Source organism: Populus alba, chromosome 10 (assembly GCF_005239225.2).
Source record: "Populus alba chromosome 10, ASM523922v2, whole genome shotgun sequence".
Lineage (NCBI taxonomy): Eukaryota > Viridiplantae > Streptophyta > Magnoliopsida > Malpighiales > Salicaceae > Populus > Populus alba.
The window spans coordinates 8016967-8030623 of NC_133293.1; the positions used below are offsets into that span (position 1 = coordinate 8016967).

The 13657-nt window shown below is 40.9% G+C and overlaps 1 protein-coding gene and 1 long non-coding RNA gene across 2 annotated transcripts; both read left to right on the forward strand.

The window, feature by feature from the left end:
* Positions 1–7693: 7693 nt before the first annotated feature.
* On the forward strand, positions 7694–9889 carry LOC118048791 (uncharacterized). Its single transcript, XR_004687524.2, has 3 exons — positions 7694–7725; positions 8405–8964; positions 9607–9889. It is a non-coding gene; the product is annotated as an uncharacterized lncRNA (long non-coding RNA).
* Positions 9890–10298: 409 nt separating this feature from the next.
* LOC118048790 (uncharacterized protein At3g27210) lies at positions 10299–13337 on the forward strand. The gene is made up of 3 exons (XM_035058597.2): positions 10299–11506; positions 12511–12588; positions 12717–13337. Exons 1-3 carry the CDS (start codon positions 11299–11301, stop codon positions 13154–13156), a joined length of 726 nt encoding a protein of 241 aa, XP_034914488.1. The 5' UTR covers positions 10299–11298; the 3' UTR covers positions 13157–13337.
* Positions 13338–13657: the final 320 nt, after the last annotated feature.

Sequence of the window (13657 nt, forward strand, 5' to 3'; positions counted from 1 at the left end):
ATGCAAAAGGACTGTTGCTAGTTCGAATGATGCCTGTCTCCAGCATGTCTGCCACCATCTTCTCTAAACAATCCTTCTGTAACCCCGAATACCTGTAGGGTCTAAGATTCACTGCTTCACTTCCTGACTTGAGAGGAATTTTGTGGTCATGATCTCTCATGGTTGGCAATCCTTTAGGCTCTTGAAACACATCCTTGTAGGCTTCCAGTAAACCCTGTAAGATTGCATCTGAAATACCTTGAACCAGTGGCTTGTGTGATTTGCATTCTTCATCTAATTCCCTGAACTGTAAGCTGTAAAGTAAATAATCCTCTCCTGGTGGGTGATCCTTGACTAAGGCACTTAACTGCTTGAGTTCAATGGTTTGGAATTTGGGTGGGTTTTCTCCTTTCAACAGAACTCTTTGTCCTTGCCAATCAAAGGACATCCACAGATGTTTGTAATTGCACAAGATATCGCCTAGCAGAGACAGCCATTGAATGCCTAGCACCATCTCACAATTGCTGAGGTCGATGATGAATACATCTGCCTGGAAGCTTATACCCTGCATCTTCCATCGTAGGCCTTTGCACATGAACTTACAAACCATTTTATCACCATTAGCTGCCTGGACAGTCATTGGCTTGATGGGAGTTAACTGAAATTGTAACTTATTGACTATAGTGGTATTTAAAAAGTTATGAGTGCTACCCGAATCAATAAGAATACACACAGTAGTTTTGTCCATTTTTCCATTGACCTTCATTGTATTGAGACCCACAGTTCCTTCCAAAGCATCTAGGGAAATGTGGGGAGTGACCTCTCTGCTGCTAGCTGCTTCTTCTATGATTTCTTCTTCTGGTGACCCTTCTTCCTCCTCCAATACACTCAGAGAGTATACCTTTTTGTTGCGACATCTATGCCCTGGTACAAACTTGTCGTCACACCAGAAGCACAGACCCTTCAACCTTCGGTCCTCAAACTCTTGGTTTTTGATGAACTTGGTGGGTCTGCTGGGGTTTGAGTAATTGTTCTGGTTGGCAGTAGCTGTCCATGAGGCTGGTTGTGGTTTGGACATATAGGTTTGGGAGTTCACTGGGTTCTTTGTGGTCTGTATGGGGTAATTAGAAGGGTTACTCACAACAGGATTAGTGTTTATGCTAGCAACCTTTCGGATGTAGCTGGGAGATTTTCTATGAGTAAGTGTGTTAGCTTGCAATCGGGCTAGATTGTATGCATGCTTAAGTGTTTTTGGCTCGAACATTTTAACAGTATTTTTGATTTCCAGGTCTATTCCCCCTAAGAATATGACTAGTGCCTGTTTCTCGTTAACCTCAGCTTTGTTCCACAATATATCAAAATCTTGGATATATTCTTCTAGGTCTCCACTTTGCCTCAGTTCCATCAACTCCTCCAAAGGATCCTGCATCTCCCCAAAACGATAACAAATAGCTTCTACATAGTCTTCCCAAGATGTTTTTTGATCTCCCAGACTCCTGAGGAAGTTTTGATGCCAGTATAATGCTACCCCATCAAGGTAATAAGAAGCTATTTGCAATTTTTCCTCATCAGCCACTTCTTCTATTTCAAAGTATTGAGTACATTTGAACAACCATTTGTGTACATCCCCCCCATTGAAAGTTGGAAAGAAATGTTTGGGTTTATGTACCTTGTAAGTAGCAGCTCTGTCCTCCTTTATCTCCTTATTTCTCACGTCTCCTCTGTCTGTATGTAGCTGTGGTCTTTCCCTGCTACTGCTTGAGCTGCCTGCAGTTTGAGAAATCTTTTGCAGGGTGAACTCCAGTTGTTGAGCCATAGTGCCCATCATGTTCCTAATGTCATGAATCTGGCCTCCCTGATTCTCGATAGTCTGATCTAACCTCAGTGACTGGCCTTTAAACATATCGATCAGCAACTCATATTTCTGGCTATGGTCTTGGGACACCGCTGCGAGTGAATCCTCGATACGTTTAAGATCAGTTGCTCTGGTCTCCGGAGGCATGTTGGATAGCCGTGGATCGTTAGCTCTGATACCAGTTGTTACAGGTGAAACAATTAATGAACCGATTTGTATAGGATGGTGCAGGGCAGGTTGGATGGTGTTCTTGATTGCTGTAGAAGAAGAGCAGTCAGTTTTACTGCTTAGCCATGGAGAGGGAAGATGATAAAGGGTGGGAAATGGCGTGTTGAGGGAGCTCCTTAATTCTAGGAATTCAGTTGACCAGATGAGAGATCTGAAAAATGGAAAGCCTTTTTCTTGTTGTTACAAGCTGAAGAACTGGAGGGAAAGAATGGCGGGCTTACATCAAAAATAAACTGTTGAATGTGAATCAAAGTAGTTAAACGCATCGTTTCATTTTATTAGTTAAACGCACCGTTTCATTTCCTTTAAACTCACCGTTTCGGTAAGTCATACGCATCGTTTTACAAGGGCTCATTCTGTTACAAGAAAGAGAACCCGTTATTAGCAATATAAGCATGTAACAGACTGCATGCAGGACACAGAAATTTTACAATGAAAATATGACTGAATTCCTAGAATTAAGGAGCTCCCTCAACACGCCATTTCCCACCCTTTATCATCTTCCCTCTCCATGGATAAGCAGTAAAACTGACTGCTCTTCTTCTACAGCAATCAAGAACACCATCCAACCTGCCCTGCACCATCCTATACAAATCGGTTCATTAATTGTTTCACCTGTAACAACTGGTATCAGAGCTAACGATCCACGGCTATCCAACATGCCTCCGGAGACCAGAGCAACTGATCTTAAACGTATCGAGGATTCACTCGCAGCGGTGTCCTAAGACCATAGCCAGAAATATGAGTTGCTGATCGATATGTTTAAAGGCCAGTCACTGAGGTTAGATCAGACTATCGAGAATCAGGGAGGCCAGATTCATGACATTAGGAACATGATGGGCACTATGGCTCAACAACTGGAGTTCACCCTGCAAAAGATTTCTCAAACTGCAGGCAGCTCAAGCAGTAGCAGGGAAAGACCACAGCTACATACAGACAGAGGAGACGTGAGAAATAAGGAGATAAAGGAGGACAGAGCTGCTACTTACAAGGTACATAAACCCAAACATTTCTTTCCAACTTTCAATGGGGGGGATGTACACAAATGGTTGTTCAAATGTACTCAATACTTTGAAATAGAAGAAGTGGCTGATGAGGAAAAATTGCAAATAGCTTCTTATTACCTTGATGGGGTAGCATTATACTGGCATCAAAACTTCCTCAGGAGTCTGGGAGATCAAAAAAACATCTTGGGAAGACTATGTAGAAGCTATTTGTTATCGTTTTGGGGAGATGCAGGATCCTTTGGAGGAGTTGATGGAACTGAGGCAAAGTGGAGACCTAGAAGAATATATCCAAGATTTTGATATATTGTGGAACAAAGCTGAGGTTAACGAGAAACAGGCACTAGTCATATTCTTAGGGGGAATAGACCTGGAAATCAAAAATACTGTTAAAATGTTCGAGCCAAAAACACTTAAGCATGCATACAATCTAGCCCGATTGCAAGCTAACACACTTACTCATAGAAAATCTCCCAGCTACATCCGAAAGGTTGCTAGCATAAACACTAATCCTGTTGTGAGTAACCCTCCTAATTACCCCATACAGACCACAAAGAACCCAGTGAACTCCCAAACCTATATGTCCAAACCACAACCAGCCTCATGGACAGCTACTGCCAACCAGAACAATTACTCAAACCCCAGCAGACCCACCAAGTTCATCAAAAACCAAGAGTTTGAGGACCGAAGGTTGAAGGGTCTGTGCTTCTGGTGTGACGACAAGTTTGTACCAGGGCATAGATGTCGCAACAAAAAGGTATACTCTCTGAGTGTATTGGAGGAGGAAGAAGGGTCACCAGAAGAAGAAATCATAGAAGAAGCAGCTAGCAGCAGAGAGGTCACTCCCCACATTTCCCTAGATGCTTTGGAAGGAACTGTGGGTCTCAATACAATGAAGGTCAATGGAAAAATGGACAAAACTACTGTGTGTATTCTTATTGATTCGGGTAGCACTCATAACTTTTTAAATACCACTATAGTCAATAAGTTACAATTTCAGTTAACTCCCATCAAGCCAATGACTGTCCAGGCAGCTAATGGTGATAAAATGGTTTGTAAGTTCATGTGCAAAGGCCTACGATGGAAGATGCAGGGTATAAGCTTCCAGGCAGATGTATTCATCATCGACCTCAGCAATTGTGAGATGGTGCTAGGCATTCAATGGCTGTCTCTGCTAGGCGATATCTTGTGCAATTACAAACATCTGTGGATGTCCTTTGATTGGCAAGGACAAAGAGTTCTGTTGAAAGGAGAAAACCCACCCAAATTCCAAACCATTGAACTCAAGCAGTTAAGTGCCTTAGTCAAGGATCACCCACCAGGAGAGGATTATTTACTTTACAGCTTACAGTTCAGGGAATTAGATGAAGATTGCAAATCACACAAGCCACTGGTTCAAGGTATTTCAGATGCAATCTTACAGGGTTTACTGGAAGCCTACAAGGATGTGTTCCAAGAGCCTAAAGGATTGCCAACCATGAGAGATCATGACCACAAAATTCCTCTCAAGTCAGGAAGTGAAGCAGTGAATCTTAGACCCTACAGGTATTCGGGGTTACAGAAGGATTGTTTAGAGAAGATGGTGGCAGACATGCTGGAGACAGGCATCATTCGAACTAGCAACAGTCCTTTTGCATCTCCAGTTATTCTAGTGAAGAAAAAGGACTCAACATGGAGATTGTGTGTAGACTATCGAGCTTTGAATCAGCTCACAATCAAAGACAAATATCCCATCCCCATGATTGAGGAACTGCTAGAGGAACTGGTGGGAGCTACTATTTTTTCCAAGATTGACCTGAAGTCAGGTTACCATCAAATTCGTATGGCTGCGGGGGAAGAGTTCAAGACTGCATTTAGGACTCACAGCGGGCATTATGAATTTTTGGTTATGCCCTTCGGTTTAACTAATGCTCCAGCTACTTTTCAGAGTCTTATGAATGAAATTTTCAGACAACACTTGCGTAAATTCATTCTTGTATTCTTTGATGACATCCTTGTCTACAGCAAGACTCTGAGGGACCATTATGTGCACTTGGAGGCAGTGTTGGATCTTTTGAGGACGCATCACTTGGTGGCCAGGGCTACTAAATGTTTCTTCTGTCATACACAGGTGGAATACTTAGGACACATCATCACTGACCAGGGCGTGGCAACAGATCCTCTAAAGATTCAAGCCATTGTGGAGTGGCCTATACCTAAAAACTTGAAGCAGCTGAGGGGCTTTCTAGGGCTAACAGGTTATTATCGCAGGTTTGTGAAGGGGTATGGAAGCATCAGTAAGCCATTAACTTTACTGCTCAGGAAGGATGCGAAAGGATGGAATGAAGCAGCATCTAAGGCATTCAACCAGTTGAAAGCCTTGATGACCAGTGCTCCTGTGTTGGCACTGCCAGATTTTTCAAAAGCATTCGTGGTAGAGACTGACGCTTCCTTGACAGGTATAGGGGCCATATTACTACAAGAAGGCCATCCCATCGCGTTCATCAGCAAGTCATTAGGTCCCAAACAGCAAATCCTCTCAGTCTATGAAAGAGAAATGCTAGCTATATTACATGCCGTGACTAAGTGGAAGCATTACTTATGGGGCAGGCACTTCCAAATTCGCACTGACCACATCAGCCTCAAATATCTTCTTCACCAAAAAATGACCACGCCAGCTCAACACCTATGGGTAGTCAAGCTACTGGGTTATGACTATGACATAGAATACAAACAGGGACGAGAGAATGTACCAGCTGACGCCTTATCAAGGATTCCCAGTCAAGAGTTATTTGCTTTAACTACATCTACTATCTCTACAACATTGATGGAAGAGGTCAGAAGTTCTTATGCTAATGATCCAGTTATACAGTCTATACTCAAGGACCTTCAAAGTTCTGCGACGTCCCACCCACATTACACTTGGGTTCATGACCATTTGAACAGAAAAGGGAAGGTGGTCGTGGGCAATAACAGGGCACTCAGAAGTCAGATTATTTCCATGTTTCACAACTCAGCTGTGGGTGGTCATTCAGGCATGACAGTGACTTCTAAGACCCTAAGCAATCTATTTTACTGGAAAGGGCAACAAAAACACGTTAGGCAGCATGTGCGAGAATGTATTGTTTGCCAGAGGAACAAGCATGAGAATGTGGCCAGTCCTGGACTTCTCCAACCATTGCCTATTCCTATTGCTCCCTTCATTGATATTAGCATGGATTTCGTGGAAGGGCTACCCAAATCCGAGGGAAAAGATGTGATCATGGTCGTGGTGGATCGTTTTAGTAAGTATGCTCATTGTGTGGCCATCAGCCACCCCTATACAGCAACCATCATTGCTAGAGCATTCATGGATAATATCTATAAATTGCATGGGACACCAGCCACAATTACCAGTGACCGAGACCCAGTGTTCATTAGCAGATTTTGGAATGAATTATTCAGCAACCAAGGGGTCAATCTACATCATTCTACAGCATATCACCCGCAGACCGACGGTCAGACTGAAGTAGTAAACAAATGTATAGAACATTACCTAAGGTGCATGACTGGGGAACGTCCAAATCAGTGGGCAAAGTGGCTGCCTTTAGCCGAATGGTGGTATAACACCAACTACCATTCGGCCACCAAGATGACACCCTACGAAGTATTATACGGTTTCCCTCCTCCCTTACACATTCCCTATTTCTCTATAGACTCAGCAGTAGCTTCAGTGGATGACTACCTAACAACTAAGGAAGCAGTGATTCAACAAGTCAAGGCACAACTTCAAATTGCACAGAACAGGATGACTACAATGGCAAATAAGAAAAGAAGCGACCGCAGTTTCGAAATTCATGATTATGTGTATCTCAAACTTCAACCATACAGACAACAGACCACATCATTCAGAGCATCTCAAAAATTAGCAGCTAAATATTATGGGCCATACCAGGTAATTGCCAAAGTAGGGGCTGTGGCGTACAAGCTCGAATTGCCATCAACATCCATGATTCACCCTGTATTCCATGTCTCCCAACTCAAGAAGCATGTGGGTAATCGGGTGGTGCAACAATCTCTGCCTATGGTGAATTAGGAACCAGCATTACAACCTCGAGCTATCTTGGACAGGCGAATGACTCGACAGAACAATCAGGCGGTCTCTCAAGTGCTAATTCACTGGGATGGTCGTCCTCCTGCAGATGCCACTTGGGAATTCAATGAAGTTTTAAAGCTCAGATTTCCACAATTCAACCTTGAGGACAAGGTTGGTTTCTAGGGGAAGCAATTGTTACAAGCTGAAGAACTGGAGGGAAAGAATGGCGGGCTTACATCAAAAATAAACTGTTGAATGTGAATCAAAGTAGTTAAACGCATCGTTTCATTTTATTAGTTAAACGCACCGTTTCATTTCCTTTAAACTCACCGTTTCGGTAAGTCATACGCATCGTTTTACAAGGGCTCATTCTGTTACAAGAAAGAGAACCCGTTATTAGCAATATAAGCATGTAACAGACTGCATGCAGGACACATAAATTTTACAATGAAAATATGACTGAATTCCTAGAATTAAGGAGCTCCCTCAACACGCCATTTCCCACCCTTTATCATCTTCCCTCTCCATGGCTAAGCAGTAAAACTGACTGCTCTTCTTCTACAGCAATCAAGAACACCATGCCTCCTCTCGCTTGGCTGTATTTGGTGCGTTCTTTTGGCTCTAATAAAAGAAGCTGGGATTATGCTTAATAAGGTTATGAGTGATCAACAGAGTATGCCTATGATGATTGAAGAAGACCCACAACGCGCACGCGCGCGCGCAACACACACACACATATATATTGCATCAATATAATGCATTAGCAATTTTTATTTTTTTAAAAAAATTAATTGTTAATCAGGGTTTTTTGATTTTATGAGATAGCATCTTGCAGATGGGGGCAAAATGTCTTTCTTTTTTATTATCTTATTCACTCTTTCTCTGTTTTTTTTTATACCATTGATTTGCGTATGCAATTTGGATGCATGTTTCTATGTGAGCTTGAATGAGTGCTTTCTTTAGTAGTTTTCCGTCTGGTTTGTGCATTGCCATGCATATTAGGGCTTTAATATGGCAATGAGAATGTGTTTGTGGTTTAAAAGTTAATTCTCTTTTTTATAGTTTAGGCTTGATTTCATTTCTTGTAAACCAGTCGATTTTGTGTTTCCTATACTAGGTTTGGTGCTGCCATTTTCTTCATTGAATTAGGACTAGATTAGCAAAGAGAAGTATGATAATTTGCCCCAAGGATTAGCGTCTGCTTTAGGATATTAAAAATCATGGTTTCTGTTGCACCAACTTGTGCCTAAGTGTCTGAAATTTAGCTCATGGAATGTTTTACAGCGTTGTAATCTAGCAAGATGATGGTATGGATCAAAAATCAAGTTTTTGCTAAACTAAGCACTGGACTTCCACTATTGGGTGCCTCTCTGACAAGTGCTCAATTGGCTAGTTGCCAAGAGGAGGCAGAAAAGGATGGAATTTCCGCTGAATTAGGGCCCCATGGCCTCAAAGCTGATCTGGAGCTTATGCTTTCCCCAGCAACAGAACCTTTCCTTCACTCCAGTTTATCCTCTTCATGGGTTTATTCTCAGTGTTCTGGTTAGTGGCGCTGACCATCTCTTCAATGATTGTCTCGTCTGCTGCTCCCCAATGAAGAGGACAGCTCCTCAAGAATACCCTTCTGTTATTGTAGTCTTCATGGTGGATACTCCTCATCTTCAACCCATTTTCTACCATTTCTTTGCAATCCATACTTTCAGAAGCACTAGTGATTTCTGCACAATGGTGGCTTTTATGGAATCGTGTTGAGGAGAAAGTTGGGATAGTGTGGTTGGGGAGAGGGATAGAGATATCAGTATAGGACAAGATGATCCTCGGAGACTTGGAGTGGAGACTAAAGAGTAAGAATAATTTATTCTGTTGTTGAAAATGATGAATATGAATTATTGTATTTGGCATTTTATATGGTTCATCTGAATAGACTCTTCAATTACATTTTCAGCATTGATAGTTGTTTGTTAATGCTCTATGGCTCTGGTATTTTGGTATGGTCTCCACTCTAAATTTCTTGATTAGTAAATTTTACTTGCACAAGGTGCTGATGACATCCTAGGACCTGCATGTTACTTCACTGTGCACAGCAGTACGCCATAGCAACAACTCCCAAATTATTTCTTTATTGATGGAAGTTTCTGCTGAGTAATGCTCCCTTTTTCTCCCCACAAAAGCCAAGAGAGTGATTTTTGAATCTAAGAAATATAGGGCGACTAAGTGGCTGGTTTTAGGTGACAATTTGCGAAGTGCTATGTAATCTATAATTTAAATGATCGTCCCAATTACCATATTCTAAATGAGATTTTGGGTTATTTAGGTTCATACTGAACCTTATTTAAAATCAGGGAAGTTGCTTTTCTACACATTAGAAGCTTCTTTCCACAAGTGACAAGCTATCCTGTTATGGTAGCGAAGGTGTAGAAGTGTGTTGGCATCCGTTATTGAATGGTAGGAATTATTAAACTTAGAAATGCTTCTTCTCTTTTCAGAATTTTTTACTGTGATGGTACTTCGTTTTCTTAGGCTGCGCCTTGAAAGCACAGATATCTATAGAAGACAACACTGAAACAGAGAGTTTGGTGACACAAGAATCCAGATCCAAACAAACTCTTCATTTCGAAGTTCATGCATAGGAACCCAGTTGTCGGCAAATCAGTAAAACAACAAATTCATTGTTTTGAATCTTTTGATAGCTTAGTTTGGAGCATTACTTGTAAGTTTAAGGATCATAATTCCTAGTTGACTATGCATGCAGCTATCATTACTTTTTTTGTTCATGTTGTTGGATCTGTAAACTCAATCCAAATGGAGCTTTGCTGGAGTGGCCAAACAGGGTTCAAGATGTTTCTAATGAGAGAAACTAAATATGAAATTAGCTGCAAGTGAATATAGGAGTTTGACTAACTTAGATTTGGAATTTTCGGACTGGTATAACACTACCGCATTGCGTTCCAAACGGTGTTTTGCCTAAATTCAATTTTTTTTTTTGGCTAAAATTGAGTTCGGTTTGTACTTTTTAGATCATTTTGATGTGCTGATGTCAAAAATGATTTTTAAAAAATGAAAAAAATATCATTGGCATGTATTTCGGTACGAAAAGCTATTTGAAAAGTAACCGCTACTACACTGCCAAACACGCTCAAACTCCACATGATGGAACTGCATAAGATCTCTGTTAGCATGAAAATGTTGTATCATGTCTGAAAACTTCCACGAATTGGAACAAATTGTTGATTAGCAGTTAACTCAAAATATGTTAACAAGCCACATGCTCCATGCACCAACCCTCCTTTCCAAAGCGACCCAAAGGAAGAAAAGGAAAGAGAAGTGGACGATATTGGGACCAAAATTGGGTGATAACAGAAGAGGGATAGCAAACGTCAATTTCATCATATAACTCGAAGTTATCTCTTCCACCAGAAAGAAATGACATAATTACTTTCTTGCGTGTTTTTAAATTTCCTGTCCTTCTGTGACATCATCCAGGATTAAATTTGCAGACCAGGTGAAGTTGAGATAAATCTACCTCAATAATGAAGCACCCATATATTATTAATTCATCCTTCCTTTGTCATGAAAGATACGGTTGCATCGCATCGCATCAGTGCTCCACTCTTGAACAGTTAAGATGTGCCATCACCGCTACAGACATTATTAGGTATGTATTTAGAACCAGTACCCAGCAAGGCAATAAAAGCTCACACCATGAAGATGATTCTTTGGATGGAGCCTTGTAACAGGGAGATTGTGGGGGTGATCTTGGGATTTCTGAATGCCTTGTTCATTTATTTTAAGTTCAGCTAGCTAATGATTTTCATTTTCAAATCCACTTGATTTTGAAGTCAATAAACATCCAATGATAGAACACCAAAAAAGATCAGTAGTAGCAAAAGGGTCTATCATTTCAAAGTAAAAATCATGGGAACCACCCAAAAAGCAGCTTTTCTCCCCTTGTCTTGCAGCTGCCACTAACAATTAGTAGTAATGGTACAAAGTAAAACAAGAACAGGAAACTTCAATAAAGGGGAGGGGGTCCCTCTGCAAATGCCATTACTTCGCTTTCAAGACCAACCAACTTCTTTCCCAGATTTTAGTTGGAGAGAGACCAACCTTTCCCCCAAACAACATTAAGTCCAAGTAATGCTTGTGCAGTAACGGATTGATTCAGTATAGTTGCAGACATGGGCAGCTGTGCTTCAGTTCAGAAGAAAGCCGGCCCTGCTATGAAATTCAGTTGCCCCATTGATTGTCGAGGAAACTGTATCCATATTGAATCGCCAGTGAAGGGCAGCAGCAAAGTCTGCGGTGATCACTCCATGAATGAAAAATTCAATTCCAAGCCCCAGTCCCTGTCTCCAAAGCCTTGTCAAGCCAGTTTTCATGACATGGGTACGATTCTAACTTTATTTTATCATGTAAAATGTCCATCTTTTGTGTGCCATTATTACCTCCAGTCCTTTATTTATTCTTTTTTTCTAATTTGCTTTCCAGTTGAATGGTTTGTGGATGTGAAATGTTGAATAGATGTTGATCCTGTAAATGTTGAAATGGAATGCAAACGATGTCCCTTGTTAGGCTGCGACCTAAATTTCGATGAACGTAGCTGGCTGCATCTTGGTTATTGGATGAAATTCTTATCTGCCATGAAATTCGTTGATCTACCTCTGATCATCTATCTGATGATGAAAATGAAAAGGGACGTTTCAGCTGCAAATAACAAGTTCTTCCTATATAAGAAATGTATATGAATTGCCCTCATGATAATGGTTGGGTTCTGGAGTTTGCTCGTGCTTAATTCTAAGGAGGTCTTCCAATAATACTTCAGTTGTCTTGTCTATCCTAGCTATTAGGTTAAGTTCTATGTGAGTATTCCATTTAACAGTCTGAGTAGACGACAGGCAGTCTTTCTGAAATCTCCATGATGTCTGCAAAGCATTCACCAAACTGCAGTTTTGGTTTATGAATTAATCTTAAGAAGCATGAAATATACGATAACTTAATCAGATAAAACTCCATATGATTCTGGAACTTCATGCTTGTAGATAGTCGTTTAAGGCCATGGCATCCTAAGGACATTGTCCTTAACAAACCTCTGGTTAATATGAACATCCTGAGGATCTTCCATTAATCTACGCACTATTTTTATCTTGAACATGAAACACTGATCATCCATATTCGACTAGCATATAAAATTGAAAATTGTGCATGTTTACTCATCAAGATGTAATCTGACATCATTGAAGATCATTTTACTCAAGGTCCTCATGTGATGTGCTAACGCCTGCAGTTTTCGTATCGAGTTTCAGACTGCGTCTGAATTTATGTCGCTGTTCCTCTTGATCTGCTCTCAACCCGTTGAGCATTTGTCTTAAGTATGCCTCTTACTTGTTCAGGTAACCAAGAGGATATGTTTTTTGATTCTCATCCCTGGATAGAGTCTGATTGTGAAGATTACCTCAGTCTCGATGGTGGTGAGTTTTCCTTAAATTTCTTTCCGTGGCTTATTTCTTCCAAGAAACTCCTACTTTTAACATAAATCATTGTTGAGATTTCTATGCGTACATCTTTGGTTTTCAATTAGGTTAACTCATTTATTCAGATTTTACTCCATCACGTGGCACTACTCCTATTCACCAAGGCAGCTATATAGAAACCCCTCCACGTGAAGAATCTCTCTGTATTATCACTCCAGCCAGTTCAATAGCTGAACCTTCTCCAGCTGATATGAAGAAGCAACTAATCGAGCTCTTTCGAGAGAACATCAGTAGCGATCTGGCTAACAACAACCAAAGTTTCCAAGACAAAGTCAATGGCAAGCCTATAGCTGCTTACGTCTCTCCGAAATGTACAAGTAGAAGTCCATATCAGTCTGCAGAAAGCTCTGTCCGCAGCGGCGAAACAACTCCACACACAGATTCCAAATCTGGGAAAGAGAAACCAACTCATTCTGCACACTGCTGCCTTCCAAATGTTGTGCAGAGCCTGAGCTTCGGTGAGAGGAAGAGGAGGCTGAGCCATGCCTATGGTGGTGGACAGTAATAAGCTTTTCCCCAGTCAACTTTTTTCTGTTCTTGAAAGCAGAACTGTATGGCCACACTGCAAGGAATGGAAACTAGAATACTTTCTCAACTATACTGATCTTTATTCTGAAGAAAGCAATTTGCGAACTGGGTTCTATATATTAATATATTGTGCAAGAGCTTGTTGAGCTTTTCCAAAATCAAGAAAAACGAAAATGATTCCTTTCGTTTGCCTGTGCTTGTCTTGTTATATGACTATGATCCATAGACTAAGAAAATAGCTAATGTTCAGTAATATAGTTTCGTCTGCAAGTATTTGAACAGAAAAACAATGACAAATGTAAGATTTTTGTTTATCAGATAACACCGAGAGATGAGCTAGACATGGCGCAACTAGTGAAAACAAAATGTGAAGAAATCTCCTCTCCAGGTCTAATGGAAAATCGGAATAGACATGAAGAGATCTTCCATCAGAGACTCTTGGATTTTGTTTCCTCCATGGTTCCTCATGTTTAGCCAA